This window comes from Xiphophorus maculatus, chromosome 15 (genome assembly GCF_002775205.1).
Source record: "Xiphophorus maculatus strain JP 163 A chromosome 15, X_maculatus-5.0-male, whole genome shotgun sequence".
Taxonomy (NCBI): Eukaryota; Metazoa; Chordata; class Actinopteri; order Cyprinodontiformes; family Poeciliidae; genus Xiphophorus; species Xiphophorus maculatus.
The window spans coordinates 11262756-11283811 of NC_036457.1; the positions used below are offsets into that span (position 1 = coordinate 11262756).

Below are 21056 nucleotides of genomic sequence, written 5' to 3' on the forward strand. Positions count from 1 at the left end.
AACGGAAATTTTACAGTATATGAAGGCTTTCATTTCAACAGATTTAGCATTTGACAGTGATTCACAAACAAAAGTCTTTAAAAAAAAAAACTCATTTCCTTCAAACCTAAAAACCTTACATGTAATATTTAAGGATTAGAGTAGCTTCCTGGCAATATGATGCCATTAACAACAGATTGCTAGCTAAGTTGGAGCCCTAGTTGGAGGTTTTTTTTTTTTGTTTTGTTTTTTTGCTGTAACCATCATGTCCCTCTTGAAGAACCAACACCACACTGCTCAAAATGAAGGAATAAAGCGATTAATGACTAAAATGTCTTGTAGTGAAATTAACTTGCCATTTTGGGGAAATGTTAAAGGACAATACCACATTAGAGAAACAGAAAATCTACAAATATTGAAAGTATGAACCACGAATAAATCACAGTTTGGATTTCTATTGTTTTTTTTAAGTATTTTATGATACAAAAAAAAAACAACTTTTTAAGCTATACTTCTCTACAACAGACAGGCAGTCCAACATCTGGATGATGACCCTCCAGATGTACGTGCATTCTTAGCCTTCTGCTCGGTTTCTTTATTCTTACTGCTTTTAATTAATTACTTCTGATTTCAGCTATGGAAATAACTTTCATCACATACAGACACGAACAAAACTAAAAAGGAAAAGTTGTAAAAAATTATGATATACAGTGGACCCCCAACTATTTGTGGTTCAGCATTTGCTGAAAATTGTAGATGTTGGCCTCTGTAGTAGTGCTAGGATGGTTTCCACTGTGCACAGTAATGCATATTAAGATATATTTTGTGTTTGAACTGTTAAAAAAGGCAGTTATAAGCGTTTTTGAGTATTCGCCGGCAGAAAACATCCTTGAATAGCGGGGAGAGGGGCGGGAGGTCCACTGTATGCCCTTTAATGCTCTCAATAGACACAAGTAGGAGAATAAGAAATCCTGGCATCTACTGGCCACTACTGGTAGAGCAATTTAAGGCACTGCCTCTTTAATTTTCTTGTGTGACAGTCTCTAACATTACATTTTCCTTCTGGAGTTAGACTAGAAAGAGGCAGAAATCTGGAACAAATTGTCTACTGAGCATAACAATGCTACTGTTTAAATCCTGCCCATGGGCTCTCTGACGCGATCCCTCTGCTCATTCTGCTGATGCCAGCCAGCTTGACCTTGGCACGGGACGTCCACCTCACTGCAGCTGCTGGGTCATTGGAGTCCGTCAGGTTGGCATAGCGAGAGGAGTCCTCCTCAAACCCCTGGCCACCCCATGAAGGAATTTCCAAGGGAACGCTTAAGGAGTCGGGAGGAAGGGACAGTGCCGACTCCCCGTTCTGACCGTTCTCAATGAGGGCTTCATCAGGCACAATCTCAGAAACAATTGCCAGCCGTGGAGGCTCCCAGCCCTCCATCTTCTCCAGTTTTTTGGCAGGCGAGATTTGCCTCATCGTCATCGTAACATTGTCCCAGAAACAGTGCCCCTTTTCCGGCTTGTCCTTCTTCTCCTTCTCACCTTCCTTGAGCTTTTTGTTGGACCTTTGAAGAAACAGGAAAAGGGAGAGAGAGGTCAAAATGTGAAGTTAGAGGGAACTTTGTGGACCGTATTGTCACCATAAATAGAACCGACTGACTCGGGGAACTGGTGTTTATCGGAGATTTCAACACTGGAGACCGGAGTGTTCCCCACACACTGGGCCATTATGGAGAAAGTCCTTTATGTTTTTCAAAACAAGGTCATTAATAAAGGCTTTCCTGTTCATACGTGTTCCACTTCCTCAGCAGGTCTGAAAGATAACATCTTGTAAAGGCTTACATGTAAACACATCCAAGGGTGTGACTCTGCTTTTTCAAGTTGAAACTGTAAATGCTTTTGCTCCTTACATTTGAGCAGTAGTGACTGATATACTGACAATATCCTGAAAACATTTTTTAGAAACATAAATAGATTTTTTAGCTCATTTTCAATCCAGTGCTTGACTTTCTTTTTGTTTAAGCTGCTTCACTCTGAACTGCTGATGTTTTTCTTTTTTAGGCATAAGCAATAATCCTTAACTAAATGGACAAACCAAAACAAAACATGTCATTTCACAAAGATCCTCTTTAAAACAGGATAGTTAGGCAATAAAAAGCAGTCTGTTTTGATAACATTATTTACTTCCATTTCTATAGCTGAATCTATGAAAAATACCACACATAATTAATGGGAAGGAAAGATTTTTCTTCCAACAAGAAGAAGTTTTTGAAAATGTGTAATACAATAGATGATTAGCTGAATGATTCTGACAGAGGTTTAATTACAGGTTTCATCTTATTTGTCAAAAAAAAGAAGATTTTTTTCTCTTTCTGCTCTCCTTAAATTTTAAAACAGTTGGTTATTCTGTCATAGTTGGGTAAAGAAAAGGGGGTGCTAAAATACAATCTAACGGTAGAAGACCTTTAAGAATGCTGTAAAACTGTTTGTTAAAAATTACAAAAAAGAAAAAGTACAAATAAAAGATCTGCCATGAAAGTGTCATCGAAGTTTATTCAGTTTGTCATAATTAAGACATTACAAGTGCAAACTCACACTTTGCGCTCTGCCACCTTCACCCCAGACAGCAACAAATGCTCGTCATCCTTAGAGGACAGCATCTTTTTCTCCTTCTTCTCCTTCTTTGACATCATCTTTTTCACCTTTGCCTCCTGACAAAAAAAAAACAATGACTAAAAAGGAGATTTGATTTTAAACATCACAGCTAAAAAAACCATTTACAATCCCAAGTGTTAAATGTTAGTTGTCACTATTGCCTTATTTTGCTTGATTTATCCTCCCTGCAGAGAGATATGTCACAATTAAAACATGATAGGAATGCAAGGAAGAATCATTCGTTCAGCCTGACAGCTGCTCATATTTTGAAAAATACTTGGTGAAGCTTTTTGAGTGCGATCCAGTGGAAGAAAACTCCTGATCTACTTTGCATCAGAATTCCTTCCTGCGTTTCATACATTCCTTATCAGCAAAGATGAAGCAAAGTTTTGACTTCCTTTCTTGCCAATGGAGAACTCCTAATCTCAGCTGTCAAGGTCTCACCCTCTACTCCTCCTCCTCGCATCCGGGCCAGCCTGCTCCCTCAGTGCAGAAAGGAATATTTGATTAATGGGTTTAACCTCTTTAAACCGCTCCAGTTGTTTCTTTATTCTGAGGTCAGGTTAAAAATCTTAACAAGGTGCACAATGTAGATCCGTTCATGTTCTGCACAGGAAGTTGCCTCAGCTGCTACAACAAGCAAGCGGCTTGTTTGTCCAAGAACACATTCTTTCCTCAAACCAAACAGGGACACCTTCAATCAGCTCTGTCACCGGATAAGGCTTCAGAATGCTGCAGCGAAGATTAAACAAACGTCCACCAGTAAACAGGCCCCGCATGTTTAACATTTGCTCAGCACGTCTGAGAACAGATGATTCTGCTCATGTTCTTCTTGTTGATAAATGAAGGAACAAGTACAATCTTCTCACTTGCATGATTAACATATCCTGAAATAAATATTTAACCTCTCAGTCTAAGCTCCTTCAGGACCAGGTTACTGTCCTGCCTCTATTGTTTCGCACCAGCTTGTTTCTTTAGTAAAATAAAGCTTCTCTTCAGCAGTTTGAGCTCTGAAGCAAAGGAACCAGATATGCCAAAACCACAGGGGGTCCTTCTTATTGGACGTGAATGTGTGCAGCTGAATTCCACTCGCATGCTTGCACATACAGTGCCTAAACTATTCTCTGTCCATCTCACTGGCCAAAAGGAGCTCCCTGACTTGCTGTGGGCGAAGGGGAGAAATACCTACAGCTCCACAAACAATCCAGCGTTTATTTACCATGAAAGCTGAGGGAGGCATTATGCATTTTTAAAATATTTTTTTAAGATATGAGTCAAACAACTATAGATGTATTTATGTTTGGTGATGCAAATCAGCATTTGGATTTTGGGACTAAGTGAAACAATATTTCAGAACTGATGTCTTATCAATCGAAATATTTTCTCCGTAGCATATCTACAAACGCTGAATTTGAAGACAATAACCATCACAGATTAGTAGTTCATGCGTACATAATTACGCATGAACTACTAATGCGTAATTAGTTCGTCGTACTTGTAATTAGAACGGAGAAATTTTCTTCTGCCATTATTTAAAACTTGACATTTTAGAATACACGATGACTAACACTGTGGATTTAATACACTAAAAATGCAGAAGAAACACCATTAAAAATGCTGCTGCTATTGTGCCTTGCTAAAATATTCTTCATTTTCACATTTTATTAAGTTACAACCATAAACTAATGTATTTTGTTAAAATTTATGTGAATGGAGCTGAACCTGTTACAAAAAGCAATTATCAACTAATCGCAGGATAAATTAAAATGAACTTGATAATTTACATTCTGATGATTAATAATTTGTTAAGGGCAATTTTGTTTACAGAGACATAATAATCCATTTTGTTAATGGTTTCAGCTGTTTGTGGTTTTTAGTGGGTTTTTTATTTCTCTTTCTTGGTGGTTATGATTTATTTTGGATATTTAAAATGTCTTCCAACTCCAGGGTGGAGTGTTCTGTACAAAATTAAGGTTTATTAATCTTTGAGAGGGGTAAGCTTGTATTATTATGCCATTACCAATATTTTACTTAGAAATGGTTTCAAAACAATAATTTTATCATTTATCACAACAATATCTGGGACAATAAATGGTCCAGCAAACCTTAGTATTGTGACAGGTATACTGCATGACTTGAAATGACTTAAGGTTCACTTAAAGACTATAAACATATCCCTAGAGCTACAGTGGAATGGCTTAGATCAAAGCCTTTTCAGGTGGTAAAGTCTGACAATCTGTTGACAGACTTGAAAGACAACTGATGTTGATTAATGCTCTCCACCCAGGATGACTGATGTGAAGCTCTGTTGCAAAGAGGCAAAAACTTAACTCTGTGGAAGAGCGACGTGAGTAGAGACATCGATAAGACTTCAGCTGTAGACCACTCTGCTCCCGTAAATTCAAATGCACCAAAAACTTAAAACATCCGTTTCTTAAATTAAAAAAGAATACTTCAATATCCAAAAAGTTTGTGGTTGTGATGTGACAATATGTGAAAAACTTCAATATGTATAAATATTTGCACGACATCAATTGTTTACACAAATGTTGCCACTGTGTAGATTTTTCATCAGTTAAAAAAAAAAAAAGATGTCACTATTTTGAAACCCTTTTTGGACAAAAGCCCACATAATTATCTAGTAAGCACTGAGGAATTAAAGTCCTTCCAACCCACAACCTTTTCCAGGACTCCATGACCACTTTCTCTGTCATAGTGTGAGCATAAAACAACTAAGCATTTAAGAGTGATAGCCATTCACACCAACCAAACAGCCGGTGGCTATTTTCAACGTTGTTTTTCCTCCGCAGCAATTGTTCCAGTATAAAAAAAACAAAGCTACTCAAAAGAATGCTGCATTTCCTTCCCTTCTCCGGCCAACTACCCCCTCCACCTCACCAGCAGGACACATCATCAAATATGTGCTTCCAACGAGGGTTGCACTTAGGAGCTGGAGGTAAAATGCGGCAGCAGGCCAGAGTTCAGAGACAACACGGCACCCTGTGTTTGACTTGCAGTCAATCTTCACACATGCAGACAACCACACCTCTGGATGAGGACTCGCTGTCAGCACAGAATATGAGATGATACACATCTCATGAACTGGGCGATGAGAGACAATCACCTGCTCAGAGAGAGGCCGACGTGTTGTCAAAACGGATCAGAAATAAAACATTTAAAAGCACGAGGATGAAATCAGGGTTCCTATGCAGCTGGAAAAGTCTGGAATCTCAAGCTCAGTATTTTCCCAGTCTGGATATGTTTAGAAAATGAAAAGACCAGTATGGACCACTATAATTTTTACAGATTTTACTCATTTTCCAATTGTCTATAAGTTGTCTATCCTTCCATCTCTCTTTAAGTTTTACTTCCTTCTTAGTTCCTTGTGTGCTTCCTAAGATATGTCCTTTCTTTTTCCCCCTGTCTTGTGTTGTTCAGTCACTGCAAAACAAACTGGTCAATGCTTCATTATAAATGTTCAGAGAATTTTTTTCTTCCGCTCTTTGCACTAAAGACCAAGAAGGTGGTGAGAAAGAGTCATTATTTCCAGTGAAACAAGTTTTATATGGACATGAGATGAAACGACATGCAATGAAGAAGCCATTATTTCAAAAGCATCAAAAAAGGCCAATCACAGTGCAGAAAAAACTCAGAGAAAAATAACTTATTTTCTGGGGGTCTCATGACACTAAAATAGAAATGTTTGGCCATTCACTTCACAAAATAGAGAGCATCAGCAGCAACGATGCAGCAGCCCTGAAAAGCTACCACTAGTGGAATCAGAAGGAATGGACCAAAGCTCCAGGAGGCTATTGTAGAACCTTGAAATTATTTTAACCAATTTATAGAGTTTCAAAGTATATGTGGTATATGTAGTATACACTGAGTATATGTGGAAACTTTTTGAATTTAAAAAAAAAAAATCACCAAAAGAAAGTCCGATTATGTCTGGCATTTAGCAAACAGAAATAATTTTAGTGATCCTAACAGACCTAAAGCTGGTTATCAGTGTGTAAAAATCTGTTTTCAACTGTGCGCAAGAACTGTTGATATCTCCAGCTTGTAATCATACAGTAATATGGACATTGATCACTTTAATGTCCATATTAAAGTTATCAATAACTTTAATATTGTTATTAGAATAACAATATACTAATATCAGTTATCCTAAATCTAAATCAGTACTAATATGAGAATTAGTATACAGTCAACTAAAGTGATAAGGTGATTAAAAACAGCACCAATGTTAAAAGACATCCAGTAAATAACATAAATGACATCACTTATGACAACATGTTTGCCAAAGATAAAGAACAACAGCACAATGCACAAAGATAGGAATGATAGGTTTGTTTACAGATAAACACTGTGGCCTCAGCAGTTCTCTCACCCTGCAGCCTTAACTCTGTGGGACAGTGTGTTCTCAGAAGAGACTGTCTGACCCAGGTTGGACAGTATGAATTTAAAAATTTGGGCCCTTTTGGCAACGTAAGATTGTGTCTGCTGGTGATGCTGCAGGGATGTGTGTGAGGAGATAAGAAACCGAATGTTTTGTCCATATCTACGAGGACCATCTGTCAAAGCTAAGACAGTTTGGACTGCATGCATGTTTGGAAGCCGATGGTGTGTTTTCATCATTGCAACCTGCAAGCAGCTGTGATGTTGCCATGTACCTTGGCTAACGCAGTGCCAGCGTCCTCCTCCTCTTCCTCTCCCAGGTCTTTGTCCTGCAACACAGACAGACAAACACAGTCAGAGACAAAACATCAACAGACACCCAACAAACCAGCTTATGCCATTTACTTTATGCTGCAACGATGGCGTGTGTGTTTGTTTTAGGAGTGTGTGCACATTTTCCTGTGAAAGGGAAGCCAACTGTTGGAAGATAAACACAGTATTCAGAGGGCTAGATGGAGGCATGGCTGGAGGAGTGGGGAGGATACGAGGAAACCACCGAGCTCCGAGGGCAGATTTAAACAAAAGACAAAGAAAATAAACCTTCACCTTGGGCATGTATGCTGCATTGTTGGGATTTGAGGATTATTTTGGTTCAATTGTGGTTGATAACTCAGACTGATTTTCCCTTTTAACCTGATCTTTAAATTTCTATAGTGTTTTCATTTGATTGTTCATTTAAAATATTTGTTAAAAGTTCCAATGTCTTGTCTGTTAAAACGGCTCATGATGAATACCTACAAATCAATGTAAAGTAAAGTGCTGAAGTAAAGAACTGCATCAAGTATGAGGCACTGTGGCATGGTGTTAATGGTTGAGGCTGCTGCTGGTGGTGTAATGATATGGGCATATTTTCTTGGCACACTTTTGTTCCGTTGGTTCACTAGGCAACATGTTACAAAATTCAAATCATTTTAAACTTGCTTCCTGCACATGACACTGAGTTCATTGTTCTCCATCTGCCTCTAGAGGCACCAGCTCTCAATCCAACTGAGCACCTTTGGGACACAAGATAAATGCCAATATGGACCTAATCCCTGATGAATGTTCCTGAAACCTTGTTAAACTTATGTTACAAAAACTTAAGGCAGTTCTAAAAACAAAAAGACAATCAGGCAGTAGCAAGGTGTTTCACTCACAGACCTAATGAGAAAATTATTTACTAAATCTGATCAGTGATGTTCAATTTTTCTGTTTAAATAACTAAAATTGTTTACATTTTACAAATTGTTTTGTTTGATTGACACTTTACATTGACTCTAGCCTTTTAGACACTATTTCTACTACAATCTCTGCAACTGCACCAGTTATTGTTAATTTTTTTTTCCAGTAATTCTCCAATGAACAATGCTAATAAGACGTACATATAAAAAATAAATGAAACACAAAAAACCATTTTGATTGATATTAACTGTGCTTAAAGACAAATCTGGTTTAGAATGATGTGGAAAAATTATAATTAGGTTACACCTGCTAGTTGTATTGCTATATGTTTATTCTAAGTTCCTGTATATTCCCACCAAGTTAAAACTATTTGGGTTACATGTACAAGGTTGGACGTTGTTTTTCACAGCTGCATGTGAACCAATCTGTTTCCCATGCTTTGGATCCCTTATCCCCCAGGTGTCAAACTCCAGTCCTCAAGGGCCGCTGTCCTGCAGTTTTTAGATGTGCCACAGGTACAAAACACTGGAATGAAATGGCTTAATTACCTCCTCCTTGTGTAGATCAGTTCTCCAGAGCCTTAATGACCTAATTATTCTATTCAGGGGTGGTGCAGCAGAGGCACATCTAAAAGTTGCAGGACACCGGCCCTTGAGGACCGGACTTCGACACCCCTGCGGGTATCCCTTTGTATAAAACTCATGTGTTGTCTCTGCCCGGCAGAGCTTTTCATCCAGACCTGCTTCATTATTGATTGTCCTACAAGCTCTCTGTATTGTGCACAATATATGAATAAACTTGATTGAGTGATTTCACCTGAACAGTGCTTGGAAATAGTTTTTTTCCACGACAAGAATCTCACCCAAAGCATTAAAAAACAGTAAATGATAAAAGGCAGGCAGTCCGAAATCATCAGATGTGCAGTCAAGTATTGTGACTCCTAAAACAAAGCCAGAACTTCTTCAAAAAGAGTCTAAACCCCAAAATCGTCCAACATCTAAGAACTCAGAGGCAGAGAAGGAGGAATAACGATGGCTAGACAAGTCTGAACAAGCTCTTTTGAGTGTGTGCCACAGAAGCTGATCAAAGAAAACACACACACTGATTACAGATTACGATTAAAGCCTAAAGACATTAGCAACTTTAAGATGAGAGAGAAGGAGGGGTTTTGGTGGAAGTAGTATGTTCAATATCCCTAACAAGAATCAACAGAAGTTTGTGTATTGTTTATAAAGGAGAAATTAACATTCATTTTATCTTTCTGTTTTACTTTCATGTTTCAAAAGGCCACAAAGACACACCTGTACAGTCAACACACACAAAAAAGAATAGTATTTACTCACAGTTCTTAAATGCTTCACATTCTCAAATTCTGGGCACAAAAAGAGTTTCACCATCACACTGTACCACAGTGTTAACTAGTTCAACATTTTGGAAACACACCACTGTTTAGGCACCTGGTTACAGCGACAATACACATAGCTGGAAGACGTCTACTTAGCTACAAGTGCCTTACTGACCCAAACAATGAGCTTTATATATGTATCAGTCAGGCCTTTTTATTGAACCTAATCAGGTCAACACTCAGCTACACCAAGACTGACCAGAAAAAGTAAACTTAGATAACATTATTTGTTTTTCTGGGAAAAAACCCACATCCTGTGCCTGTGTTCAAGCCAACCATATATTATAAACTTCTGTCAAAAGCTACGTCTTTCTTTACTGTCATGGTTTGGCATCCTCTATGCCACAGTACCGAGCAAATTACTAATGAGTTCAAAAGTATTTTGCATAACTTACTAATTTCTTTCCTAAATAAATATGTTGGTGTAGATACATTTGCTTTTTGCATACCATTTTAGTTCCCTGTTCTCACATAAAATTACTATTTTAATGTTGTTATTGTTAGCAACAATAACAACTTTGCTTTGTGTAAGCAAAGTAACAGATTCCTCCATTTAAATGCCATAAGCTTATTTCCCTCAACACCAAAATATATTTATAATTTTAAAAAGATTAACTTGAATTTAGGAGATGAGACAAATCTTCATTTAACTTAACCCTCTTCCCTTCATCAAAAGATTAACTTTATTTAATCTTCTGTTTTCCTCCCTTAAAGCCTAATGCTTCAGATTAGAGGTTGTATTTAAGTTTAGTTCAGTTCCAAGGTAAGCTTTCGTGATCTGTGATAGAATCACAGCGGCGTTCGCTCAGTATTCAGGTGCGAGGTGCTTTAAGCTAAAGGCAAATATTCCCTTCTTCAGGTTTACAGCTGAACTTCAATAGAGAGTGAGTGATGAAGGAGAAACACAGGCAGAGGCTGTGCAGATGGCCCAGAGCGGGATGGAGGCACGAGGAGAATGATAGTGTCTTTAGAGTCTGTGCTTTATCCTGACTTTACCTTTTATCTTCTTTCTTATTCTCCATCTTAGGGTGTTTCATCCCTTTACACATTGTCTGAACCTGTCTGCCTCCAATGCTCAGTTTTGATCTAAAACAAATAAGCCTTCTGTTTCAAAATTAATACCTGAGACTGTTTTAACAATAAACCCTACGAGATTATTAATAAACTACATAAGAAAGGTGACCACTACCACCATAAATAAATTTATACTTCTGTTAGTTTAAGATGGAGAGAAAAGTATGCAAACAAAATCAGAAACCTCTACTAACTGATTAATGAAGTCAGACTTGATGGCTGCAAGGTTTCCAAAATCTGCAACTTAAGAAAAAAAGAAAAAAAAGATTTTGGGTTACTTTTATACCACATCTGACCTTCATGGCAGTTTTGGACAGTTGGTTTTTGATCGTATCAATATACTGAGCTAAGGTTTTGCCATCTTACATGATGTATATAGAAATATTTTTGAGAAATCCAACATGTTGTCATACTTTTTTGTTCTACAGTGCCAATAACATTCTAAAAAAATCACTAAAACATCTAAATTTCTTGTTTTTGAACATTAATATGCATATCCATCTTTTTTCATGCCTTACATCCCCAATCCCTAAACCAGCTTTATTTCATTAAAATGTTAGAAATTGTTGCAGTAATGATTATTTACTAAGTTATCAAAATATAGAATCCTTTTATAATTAACTTCTTATTGTGAATTTTGTTGTTATTTAACCCAAACATCTTTGAGTTGCAATCCATTTCAACTATTTACAGAACAACACAAACAAAATAAACATTCAAAACTTCTTTTGATTCTTGTATTTCTGCACACAGCTTCCTCATTTGAATAAGTGGAAGGAAAAACACTGCATTTCCAGACTGTGTTATCATAACTTCCATCCTGTCCTCATCCTGTATCCCTGACAGGGTTGGCGCTCGCCTCTCCGCTGTGTTTTTGACATTTTACGATCCAACCTCTTGACCCCTTGGACATACTTTACTGTCATGGTGACTCGAGGAGACCTCCCTGATGACTTTCCCAGGACATCATAGTCAGAGTTGACGCTAACTCTGATCTCAGAACTGCTGCTGACAGGCAAGCAACTCTAATGACCACAGGACAAACTGAACCCGGGGACGGACGTCACAAATGAGGGGCGCATGTTTTCGTTCCCAGGATGGAAGTTCAATAAAGTTCCGGCAAAGGTCTTACATGTTGACATTAGCATAGCAAGAGCTGAAAAATTATGATAAATCATGATGCAGTTGCCTGCAATATGATAAATACTTGTCTCCATCTTTGCTGGATGGAGGAAAGCTTGAGCAAAAATGGACGATGAAAGATTATTAACATAACAAATGTCAGATTTACACTTTTGAAACCGTTAACACTTTGATATTGCTCAGTGTTTTCTCAGATTACTTAAAAATCTTCCAAAGAAAGAAAACCTTGACTTATTGCATTATTTACGCCAATTTCTATATCACAAAGTTGATTAGATAAGCGTTCACATTATTTTGACTGTTATGACGCAAACTAATCCAAGAAAAAAGGCCCATATGAGTTTCACAGATTAATCTATCGAGAGATAGCACACTGGAAAATGACCTGTGACCTCCTTTCTTTAAGTGGAATGCAAGCTAGAAGTGTGCGCCTAAGAATATCCCATTTTTATTCAAGTCAATTTCAAATTCCACCAGATAAAAATACATATATATTATATACACAAGACTCCCACAAGATAAACATGTCATCTTTCATTTTCCTATGTGCCAGGACTGTTGGAGGCCTGTCCTCCCTTTTAGTTGTGGAGTATTTGGTGTGTGTGCTTCGTAATCACCTCCTTAAAAAAGAAAAAGACAGAGCCCAGCTGCTGGTTAGTGCTGATACAGAGACTTTTTGGACCTCAGAAACACACGGCTGTGGCTCATCTGGGATGGACATGAACACATCACATAGACACAACAAGAAAAACAGGCTTGAAATATCCAACCTGCCAACAAAAAACAACATAAACGGCCGGGTTATATCTTCAATCCAAATCCTAGCTTATGCTGTTGGGTAAACTCTGTGTTAAAGGTGAGAAGGTAAAGTCTGGAAAGGGGTTTCAAAACTTGTATCATGCCAATCCTGCAGCTTAAAGCAGTTAAAACAAGAGGCAGGGGAACGAGGGACCACTCAAGAGTTTTCACAGGCTTTATGGAGCTACAAGAATGAATAAGAATCTCATTAAGCCAGGAGCAAGAATGAGTAGCTGTCTCATTCTTATTAAGAGAGTTTGTATGTTAACCAGCCAACTGAAGGTTAATATCAAAGCCAGCAAATATCAGCCAGTGTTGACAACTTAGCAACTTTGTCTTGTTTTTAGTGACTTTTCAGATGCTTCCAAAAAAAAAAAATCACTAGAGGCAAAAAAGAAAAACACTTTCTGATGTCATCAGCAACGCTGAGTTAAAAGCACACAGGCCTCTCAGCTGTGTTTATGGCATTTTATGATCCACCCCTTTACCCTCTTTGGAGATACTTTACTTACTCCACTAGCAATATGACATCACGACCAGCACATCCCGCTGGCAGCTTGCAAACTCTACTTTTAAGACAGTGTTATGCTAATGAAAGTGTTTATGCTCCTTTGAAGCATAAACATCAATGAAAAGCTGAAGTTGTATTTTCTGCCACCAAGGAAGAAGTGACACTTCTTGAACAGGTGGGGGAAAGGCTGATCTCAATGAATGCTCCACACAGCCTGAGAAACGTACTTCATATGACATTTACCACATTACCATAACATTTGAAGAACTTCCGTAGGAGCATATGATGTAAAGTTGTTATGGTTTGGAATCTCTATATATTACAAATAGCCATGTCTAACTAGAAAACTAAAACTATCAACTTGTCAAAAAGCATGAATTTTAAAACTCAGGTCAGTTTGAGTGTAATAGTTTAAATCCAAATATGTAAACATGGTATCCTATAAAAACTATTTTTTACAATAATTAACTGAATACAAAAAAAAAATTCATTCTTGTTTTGAACTGACAGATCGCAGAATCTCAACGTATTTTTTTATTTTATTTTTTTACTGAAGCACCTGCTGCTCATCCAATTAAAATGCCTTGAAAATTACTGGTGTTCAACTCGTGAAAAGTGCACCTTCAGCTGACCTGACATGGCTTAAAGCACTTGTTCACCTCCTCTTGCTTCCTGCCCGTAACTGCTCTGCGCATATATAACTATTAAACTAAGTTATATATGCGCATTCACTTTTAACCAAGTTAAAAACAAAACGATATTCAGATTCAGAACATGTTCTTAAATATAAAGATGAAAATATATTTAGATGGGAACAAAGAAAAACATTAATATAATTGGTTGAACTACTTTAAAGCAGCAACAGAGGAACCAGTTGCGTTAAGAAGGCTATTGTTCAGACCGCTGCTTCCTCCCCGTCTGTTTCATTACCTTGTAGGAGTGATGATAATGCCAGGACATGTCGTCTTCCTCTGACGCATAATCCACCAGTACTTTACTCTTGGTTTTCTTGAACATATCTCCACTTGTCGCTGACAAGAGTAGCCTAAAAATTTCCAGGTAAGGCAACTGTCGAATTCGGCACAACAGAGAAAAAGTTTACCCCGCTCCGTTCAGTGCCCGTTTTTTTTTTTTTTTTTTTTCTGGTTTTTGTCGCAGCGCAGCACCACCGCAACGCGTCCAATTGTTTCGGGTCTTCCTCCCGCTGCAAATCCAAAAGCTGTACTTTTCCTCCTCTCTCCTCTGAAATCAGCTCAACAACAGAGAGCTGCGGCGAGGTGGTGTGTTTCGTGAGTGTTTTTGCCTCTTTTTTACGCTGCGTTTTTACGCATTTTGGACCACCTGGACTTTAGACTTTAGCTCCTCCTATGTCACCCCCCACCTACGCCTCCAATTCTGGTTCCTTGAAGTTGCCATGGCAGGAGGAGGAAGGGGGTCACACTTCTTATCTTGTGCCTAAACAATCATTAGACCGAAAATGCATGCAAAGCTATTCAACGTTTTTTTATAATTATTGTTTTAGAAAAATACTTTGTAAGTCCTTTATAAAGTAATGACACCCCTTGAATTTTTCTGAAAATATTTCGTACACAATCAAAAACTTAATAAATTTTACAAAAAAAAAAAAAAAATGGAATAGTTAATTAAAATGGACATAATTATGAAGTTATAGGATTTTTTTTTTTTTTACTTGGCTATTGTTGCAAAAAGCTGACATTTTTCTTTGATTGTGACTTTAACATCTTTGCACATCTATAATAAAACTTTTTCTGCATTACAAAATTAGATAGAGAATATCTGTGAAAATGAATGTTCAAGTCTTGCAAAAGATATCCAAGTGACAAGTCTAATGGCGCACGCTTTTATGTAAACCATCCCATCGTCACTCTAGTTGTGTGTTTAGTAATACCATGCTTAAAAATTAGCTTCTCCCCCATCTCGAAACTTTAGTGGCTTGTATTTTGTTAATTTTTCCATGAACTCTGTAATCTTGCTGATGGAAAACATGCCCACAGCATGATGCTGCACTGATAGTTTCCAAATCCACTTTATTTATAAATTCACATTTGAAACACAGAAGCTTCCCTAAAGTGCTGCACAAAAAATAGGACAAAGCAGAAAATAAAAATCAAGATCTAAAGCAACAATAAAAATGCTCTCATTAAAACATTCATAAAATCAAACAAAGACAAGAAAAAGAACACATCAAGTCACACTGGACAAAACGCTATTGAAAAAAGTTTTTTGATCTAAATCGAGGACTTATTTCAATGTCTGTGCTCTGTCCTCTACATGACTGGTCAAAATCATACAGACTTCATTCAGCAATGGATTTCTTCTCGCCACTCTTCTGCAAAGGTTAGCTTTGTGGAATGCACAACTAATAGTTGTCCTGTAAACACACTCTCCCAGATGACTCCTCCTGAGTTTAAATGAGCCTCTTGGCTGCTTCTTCTTGTCCAGCTTGTCAGTTTAAATACTTTTTAGGTTAGCTGTTTTCACATTTTTACCATTTTTTGTAGATGGATTGAACAATACTCTGTAAGATGTAAGAAGATTGTTTTATGAGCTACCTTGCTTTCAAAAAGTAAAATTTGGATTCATGATTCTGCTCTACCTTATGCTGCTCTTGCTTTCTTCTTCTAAGAAGATACACCATCGTTGTGACAACGATGTGACAAAATGTGAAAAAAATTCAAGGATTATTAATTATTTGTATCAAATACCAGTGATAACGTTTAGATTATGCAACATTCAATTTCTGAGACTTGCAATTAGATCAATTATTTAGATCAAAGCTCTTCTAGATATGATTTAACAGAATACAAACAATTTGAGATGTAGGAGGTCCAAGCAAAGTACATCAGTTCTTTTCTTTCTGTCCTTCCCTTAGAAGCCCTTGGCATGGAAAAAACTAGATCACCAGAGTTTAAGGAGTCAGGTTGCATATTTACTATAGACAGAGACTGTTTATTGTATAAAGCGTAAGCCGCAGAATTTACAGTGCTGAAAATGAAATCCCTTTCCCCTCTGTGAGAGGCCTCCAGCGTCAGAGGAAACAAATAACACATTATGCTGGAGGGCTGACCCCTTAAAATAGCCACAGTTCAGCCACCTCCTCGGCTAAGACCCCTCACCTGATTCAAAGATTTGTAACGTTCCACTTCCACATTCATGCAGTGAGTCATTTGGGAACGTGGATGGAAAATAAATGTTGTCAGAACTCTTCAACACATCTGACAGGGTTGCTTTGATAATACAGGTGGAGTGATAAAGTAGGAAATTAACCATTTGTTTCTCTGTAATAGAGTTCTTTAGTGGAGTTTGGTGTTTGTGTTTTTGTTAATGTCAGTTGACATAAACCATGACTGCCTGTTAAGATGAGTCTATCAACTCCTCATTACGGAGGTCGGTGACCTTTAATCCTGATGCCTTCACGTTGTCAGCTGTTCATTTTAGAGCTCTTCAAGGTGCAGCATTCCCATCCCAGTCTATTTCAACAGGGCCAATATAAAGTTTAGATGGGTCTTACTCTCTGAGACACCCATTCTTAATCACTTCTTTAGATTGTCTTCATCCTATCTAGTGATATGTCTTCCTTTTTTTTTTTAAAGAAAACAGTATCACAAACAGTGAACATTTGACAGAGCTACTTAATTTATTTTCTAAAAAAATAACACCCACCGTCCAGCTAATTGATGGCCTCTCAGTTTAGGCGGACGGTGGTTTTTTGTTTTTGTTTTTCTGCTGTAGATGGAAGCTGGTGGAGACATGCTTCAGATTTTTATTTGAGAAAAAGTCTGAAAGCTGTCTATTATTCTGATTCAACTTTATTGTTATGCAATACTTTGTGTCAATGTATCACATTCACCAGCGTTTATGGCTGTAAGGTGATGAAATGTGGGAAAGTTCAAAAGGTTTCTTAACAGGAGATGTACATTTCTGAGCTCCAGATATTTGGAAATTGACTCTCATACAACATATGATTCATTTCCTGCCTTAATTTTTTTTACACATGCATCTTTAGTGAGTTCATTTGTACTTAATTAGACATTAATTTCCACAAAACATATCTGTGAAATTATGTCACCAATTTTTTGGTCGATCTTGCTCACTCAGAGTTACATGTTTTTCTGTTGTTTTTTTGTTTTTGTTTTTGTTTTATAATTTTTAGTTTTTCTGATGTCTTCTGGTGGAATTACAACAACCCCACAAACTGTTTATGTTCTTCATTTCACTCTGCTTGAGTCTGCTTCTCAGGACAACTTCCTGTGCTTGACCTCCACTAATTTAATTATCTTTGAATTTAGGACTGTAAACTGTGGTCTCATGAACCCTGAGATAATGGTCCTGCCTTTGCCCGTTTTCCCATGCACATATTAATCATAGTTTTTTTTTTATGTGATCAATTAGAGTAAATAAATTTGTGCAGAACAGGCTAAATTGCTGTGGGTTAACAGATTTCAGATACATACTACTTAAATACATAAAAGGGGAAAGTCTTAAAAGTGTAATGCATGGTTGATTTTTTTATTTTCACAAAAAAACATTTTTAACAGTTTTTGTGAATAATCCTCTTTTCCTAAACAAAACCAAAGCAAATAAAGAAATAAAAAAACTGAAATATTCTTCAAGTAATAAAAAAATAATAATTATTACAATGGTAGGATGAGTTGTGAGAATAGCCGATGAGACTTAAAATGTATTACATTTTAGTCAAAAGACTAAAGATGGACCTAAGTAAAAATTAACATTGGTTTTATGTTTCTTTTTACTACGTTTGTGATAACAGGATGCCCTCCAGTTTCAGTTAAATGTAATATCATTCTCTTAAAGATAACTTCATGCTGCTTTTAAATCTTGGATTAACATCATCCCATCACCAGAAATGTTAGACAATAGGACAAATCTTTACCCAAGATCCCGTAGGGAGCTGATTTGAGCTGTTCTGATCTCTTCATGGATTTTTCTGATCCAAATGAGTTTCATAGGTGACATGTGAGCAACTCTGATGTCAAATGCTCTGAAGTTTGAGACACCAGCTCAAATCTGGCAGGGTCAAGCCGCCATGGAGGAAACAAAGCTGGGATTGTCCACTGTGCTTTTACAGTCACACAGACAGATTTAATACACATATTCAACAGCTGATCAGATACTCAAGAGTTAGTTTTATTTTATTTTATTTTTTTCAAAGCAGAGTTCGTCATCTTTTTGGCAGTGCAGTTAATTCTGTAGTTATTTACTTTTGTCTCATGAGGATATTGAAAACTTAAGACGTCTTTAGCAAAACCAGGATATAGTTGTTAGAAGACGGCCTTGTAATTATTTTCAAGCTAGTGTAATTATAATTCTGCCACATGAGAATGAAATGGATAAAAGAACAAGGTGTAATTTTAAAGTTAAAGAAAAAAATCCATTAAAAAGGACATTCAAATTATATGAACATGTATTCTGTCTATAGCTTTAATGGACTTTTTTTTTTTTTTACTTTATTGTACATCTTGTCACATTACTGATGTTCATGTCGTGCTGTGAACAGAAAGAGCCAGCTGAGATTAACTGTGACTCAGCAACGTCTTGATGAGATTCTCAGGTCATCACATCGGGACATTGTTAGCCAGGAAAAGAGATTAGAGCTTTAATTACATTCACAGGCCAAGTCACAAAGATGTTCCTCAGAGACTCAGTTAAGCTGCAATGAATGGTTAGGATCTGCCGAGTGACGCTCCAGGTTTCACTGAAGTGATGCAGCACATTTTATAAATCATTGACTTATTTACATTAGAGCTTAGCTCAGCACATCTAGTGACCAAAATTGTTGAAAATATTGAAAACCATCAGTCATTTTTCTTCAACTTAATATGTTATTTTGTGTTGGTCCACAATCAAATCCTGAGCTGAGGTTTGTGCCTGTAATGTGGCAAGCTGAAAACCAAATACTACCCTATTGTATATAATCAATAAAACAAAATAAGAAAATACACTTAAACTTAAGTTTCTCTTCCAGAACAACCCTCCATAATAATTTGATGAAAACATTTTGTTTACTTAGGTACCAGCACCCCTCCTGACTCCATTAGGGACAAGGGTGTTAAAAAATGGATGGATGGATGGATGGATGGATGGATGGATGGATGGATGGATGGATGGATGGATGGATGGATGCCATTTTGTTTATTTTTCATGACAGTTACTAAAGTTAATTGTTGTTCTTTTGACACTAACACATATTTCCCCTTTTTCCAGCTAGAAATCTCAAAGCTGAAGTAATGCTTGTGGAAGTTGCAAAGAGCGGCAAAGGAGAACTGAATGATAAACTAAAAAAAGCTTTGCAGGAAAATAACTAAAGGTCAGAGAGAGAAGCGGTGCAATGAGGTGGTAATACCGCTCTTCATGCAAAGGAACTTGGAAAGTACGTGCTCTTTAACACATTTAAGCAGCTTTTTAAAGTAAAGGTAATTTTTTATTCCATTGGTTAGTGAGGCAGCTGCACACAGGGTTGAATGTGACTTTAGTGACTATATTCTTCTTCTGCATCTTTTCTTATAAATCCAACTGAGGGCATTTAATAAAAGCATTGACCTGGACATGTATTCATCTGGTTAAGCACAGTAAATGTCACTATTTACCACAAGGTAATTTTGTGTCAAGCTTCATCAGTCATGGACTGCAAACCCAAAATAGATTAGGTGTGTCTCAGCATATTCACCTCCTTCTTAGTGTTTGGGGATAAGATAGCACGTGGGACCTCACACACATTAATGTTTATTATGAATAAAGCTAGTATAAGTTGGCCTTATACTGTACAGTTCATGTCAAGTTTACTTATGAACCATGCAGATTTAGATTTCAAGTTATTTTAATTTAACCAATTTAATTTTAATTCCGATTGGGCTTGATTGAAGTATGTTTCAAAAGCAAATAAGACAATATGCAAAGGATTCAGATTGGAGAGGGTCTCTTTGCCATTATCCTAATCTTTAACTTCCTCCACAAATTCTTCATCATAAGTAGCTGAGTCACTCCGAAACATTAATAGTTGTTGTAGCCATTTCTGTTGAATTTTGTAAATTATAATTTCAATCAATTTTGTGCTATACTCAGAGAGGATGAAGCCTTGACTAAGATGATGACTTGATCCTTGAAAATCTGAAATCTTAGGCTCTGCACAGAGCATGAAAGTGATATAGCTGACAAACTCTTGCTTTTCTCTGTGAACAACAATGTGACCTGCAGCAGGTTGAATGCTCTTTGACCTAAGCATATTGGTTACATTCTCTCATTTTTGTTTCAATAAAGACTTTGAATAGCCTGAGACTCTATTTTTGTGATTTTGTGTTATAATAATTTAAGTATAATAAGTAGGAGGAAAATCTTTCCAGACACATAAAATCCACAAAAAAACAAATGCCAACAACTTCACACTCACTCCTCTTCTGTAGTGAAGACATTCAGCTCTTTGTCGATCCCTGCAAGGCAGAGTAACAAGAGCCCTCTGAATGAGTTGAACTAGAAACACAAAGGGCCTCTGTTTGCATGTGTTCACATCTGTTAACATGGAGGGAGTGAAGAAAGAAGCCGTCTCTGTCCGGGACTCTTCTCTTACCTGAGGGAGGGGAAAGTTGATTAAAAATATTTTTTAAAAGTCTAGCTATACTTGTGTCTCCACCTGCACAAACCACATGGATCTAATTATGTGTCTAAGCGCCAACCGAAGAGCAGGTCACAGCCGACATCAGGAACTCACGTGTTACTTTCACTCAGCATATTTCCATGCATTCACCTCTAATCTGTAGGTGGCAGAACTGTAACACTTGACATGCAAGCGCTTGGCTACAGAGTTTGCTTTTATTAAAGCAGCTTACGTCTGTAATT

General features: G+C 37.2%; 1 protein-coding gene across 1 annotated transcript; it reads right to left on the bottom strand.

Annotated features, from left to right (window-relative positions):
• Positions 1-111: 111 nt before the first annotated feature.
• On the bottom strand, positions 112-14537 carry tdrp (testis development related protein). Its single transcript, XM_023348331.1, has 4 exons — positions 14112-14537; positions 7305-7358; positions 2572-2687; positions 112-1541 (listed from the first exon to the last, which is right to left on the bottom strand). Exons 1-4 carry the CDS (start codon positions 14196-14198, stop codon positions 1103-1105), a joined length of 696 nt encoding a protein of 231 aa, XP_023204099.1. The 5' UTR covers positions 14199-14537; the 3' UTR covers positions 112-1102.
• Positions 14538-21056: the final 6519 nt, after the last annotated feature.

Excerpts from the sequence above, each read along its gene's own strand:
- tdrp (XM_023348331.1), bottom strand. The coding sequence starts at position 14,198 with ATGTTCAAGAAAACCAAGAGTAAAGTACTGGTGGATTATGCGTCAGAG. Across the intron at positions 7,359-14,111 it reads ATTATCATCACTCCTACAAG|GACAAAGACCTGGGAGAGGA; the intron begins GTAATGAAACAG and ends TCTGTGTTGCAG. Across the intron at positions 2,688-7,304 it reads CTGGCACTGCGTTAGCCAAG|GAGGCAAAGGTGAAAAAGAT; the intron begins GTACATGGCAAC and ends TTTTTTTGTCAG.